The 3,247-nt window shown below is 33.0% G+C and overlaps 1 protein-coding gene across 1 annotated transcript in view; it reads right to left on the bottom strand.

Moving 5' to 3' along the window:
• Positions 1-2,437, bottom strand: part of LOC132022358 (DIS3-like exonuclease 2) — a 30,392-nt gene extending 27,955 nt beyond the window's left edge. Inside the window, exons 1-2 of the mRNA XM_059407656.1 lie at positions 2,433-2,437; positions 129-492 (exon numbers count right to left, since the gene is read on the bottom strand). Coding sequence (XP_059263639.1) covers positions 129-492; positions 2,433-2,437 — 369 coding nt within the window. The remainder of the gene's footprint in view (positions 1-128; positions 493-2,432) is intronic.
• Between the last annotated feature and the right edge of the window lie 810 nt (positions 2,438-3,247).

Below are 3,247 nucleotides of genomic sequence, written 5' to 3' on the forward strand. Positions count from 1 at the left end.
TGTTTCCAGAATTGCTGTTCTTTTTCTCTTCAATCTGCCGATGGATTTTCAGGTGTTTGCAATCTTTAGATAAGCTATCTACCTGATCTCCGGCTAGCTGAAGCAGTCTCAGCTTGCTACTTCTCCACCATCTTGACTCCTCCTCTCTTCCATTGCTCTTCTGGAAGCAGCTTCACGACCACCAGATCCCCATTCAAGGCTCTATTACGAGCAACAACCCCATCGATAAAAATGTCTCGATCACCATCCGGGGAAGGAATGAAGGCTTCATGAAACTTCTTTGGATTAATTCTCAATACACCCTGGATAAGTGTTCCTCTCTTCAAGCCTTCTGAGACATCCTCCTTGGACATGTAGGTTTCAAATACGCTCTTTTTCTTCCCTCGTATGGACTTGTTCTTTGACTTTTTGTCACCTGGCGAAGCACCAACACCATGTGGGCCAACCACAGAGGACACACCTCTTCTCTCCAGATCCAGGGGGTCCTCCACTCTTCAGCTCAGAGTTCTTCCTGCCTTGAGTATTTCAGTTGTCACAAGCGTTGCTCCCGGGAGGCTGGCGCCGCGGAGGTCCCGCAGTTGCTAAGGAGAATCTCAATTACTCTGTTTTATAGGACATTAATTTGTTCCTCTTTTTTTTTCAACCCTCTGTTCATTCCATCAAGTGTGTTTCTTCATTTATTGAGTCCTTTATCTGTGCTTTATTATTTCTTATCTCTGTCTTAACAGTCTCACTCATTTCTTCCACTCTTTTTTTAAGTCCAGTGAGTATCTTTATGATCATTATTTTAAATTCTCTATCAGGCATGCTACTTATATCTGTTTCACTTAGATGTCTGGCCTTAGCCTTTCCTGTTATTTCATTTAGGACAAATTCCTCTGTCTTCTCATTTTGTCTAAATCTTGTGTCTCCTTCTCTATGTTAGAAAAGTCAGTTACTTCTGTTCTTGAGGATAGTAGCCTTAAGAAGAAGAAATCTGGGGTTGGAGGATGTGGTGTTGGCAGGGGTTTGGGCCAGTTTTCTGGGAGTGGGGTCCTGCTGCACTGGGACTGAGGCAACTAATTTATCTATTACTATTTAATACTTTAATTATTACTTGTATCCTAATAATATTAGTTTTGAAACTTAAATTGCCAGTTTTTATTAGTGCATAGAAAGAAATCAGAGTTTTAAAATGGACTTATACCCTACAACTGTGCTTTTTTAAATGAATTTCTTATGCATTTCTACCTATGCGATTATGTCATGTGCAAATAAAGATATTTTTACTTCTTCCTTTTTAAGTTGCCTGGCTTTTATTTATTTTTCTTGACTTTTGCACTGGTTAGGATCTACTATGCAGTGATTAATTGAAATGTGAGAGCAAGTATATATACTTACCTTATTCATGATCTTAGGAGGAAGCCATTCAAGTCTTATTATGAAGTATCATCCTAATTGTAGGTTTTCCAAAGTTCACTACATTAGTTTGACGACGTTTCTTTTTATTTTGATTTTACTGATAATTTTTACTGTGTGTAGATATTGAATTTGTTAATTTTTTTCCATTTATAGAGCCAGTTATATGGGTTTATTTATTCCATCTTAATATGGTGAATTACATTGGTTGATTTTTGAATGTTGAATTAGTTGTGTATTTCTGGAATATACCTCACTTGGTTGTGATTTATTGTTCATTTTTGTATATTGCTGGATCAATTTGCTAATATTTATTTTGGATTTTTGCAAATATTTTCATGTAGGTTATTGGTTTGTAGTTTTTCCTCTTCTTTTTTTGTAGTATCTGTCTTGTTTTGGCATTAAAGTAATTCTTATAAAAAATGAGTTGAGCAATGTTCTTTTCCTTTATTTTCTGACTGTTTACAATTGGCATTGTATCTTTTAATTGCTTGGTAGAATTTGCCAGTGAAAAGATTTGACTCTATGGTTTTCTTACATGGAATGTTTTTAACTACACATGGTTCAATGGTTTTAATAGACACTACAGATTCATGGGCTATATAAGTTATCTATTCCTTCTTTAGTGAGGTTTGGTAGTTTTTCTTTTCAAGGCATTGATCCATTTCACTTATGTTTTGGAATTTATGACCATAAAGTTGTTAGAAAATTCTTTATTATCTTTGTAATATCTGTGGGATCAGTAATTATGTTCTTTTTGTCTTATTTCTTATACTAGTAATGCATTTCCTTCCTTCTTTCTTTATTTTTTTATTTCTCTCTTTTTTCTTTCATCAGTCTGATTAGAAGTTTAACGATTTTGCTGATATTAAAACAACAACAACCACAACAAGACAGGTCTTAGTTTTGTGAATTTTCTTTGTTGTTTTTACCTGTACAGTTTTATTGATTTCTGCTTAATCTTTATTTCTTTCCTTCTGCCTACACTGAGTTAATTTGTTCTTCTTATTCCAATTTATTATATGTAAACCTACGTCATTGTAGGTTTGTACAACTTTTCTAACATATGCATTTGTTGCTTTGGATTTCTCTTTAAACGTTATTTTTCCTTAATTCCACAGATTTTTAATGTTTCATGTTTCTTTTCATTGAGTTCGCAGTATTTTCTAATTTTCCTTGTGGTAACTGAAGTATTAAGTATCCAAATATATAACTAGTTTTAGCTTTCTTTATGTTATGGGTTCCAATTTGTGTTCAATTATATTTGTAATATTTTAATAATAAAATTTTACATTTATTGAGGCTTATTTTGTAACCCAGAATGTGGTCTGTCTTGGAAATTATTTCACATGGATATGTGTGTGTGTGTGTGTGTGTGTGTGCATGTGTTTTAAAAGAATGTATATTCTTCAAATTGTGGAAGTAGAATGATCTATAAAACATCAATTAAGTCAAGCTGCTTGATAGTATTGTTCAGTTTTTCTATAACATTTTTGGCTTTTCCTTTCCTTCTTTCTATCAATTATCAACAGGGAGAATTCGAAATCTCTAACAGTTATTGTAGATTAAAAAAAATTTTTTCCTTTTAGTACTTTCAGGTTTGACATATTTCAAAGTCATGTTAATAAGTGAATACATTTTTAAGGTGTTTATTTCTTTTTGATAACTTTCTTTTTATCACTATGCAATAATGTGTAATGTTTTTTCTCTGACCATACTTTGATATTAATGTAGCTACTTCTGTTTGTGTCTGTATGTATGTGTATATATGCATGGTGTATTTTATATTTCTTACCTATATGCGTTTTATATTTAATACCATTCTTATAGGATATAGCTTGGTCATCTT

The sequence above is a fragment of the Mustela nigripes genome, chromosome 1, assembly GCF_022355385.1.
Source record: "Mustela nigripes isolate SB6536 chromosome 1, MUSNIG.SB6536, whole genome shotgun sequence".
NCBI classification, from domain to species: Eukaryota; Metazoa; Chordata; class Mammalia; order Carnivora; family Mustelidae; genus Mustela; species Mustela nigripes.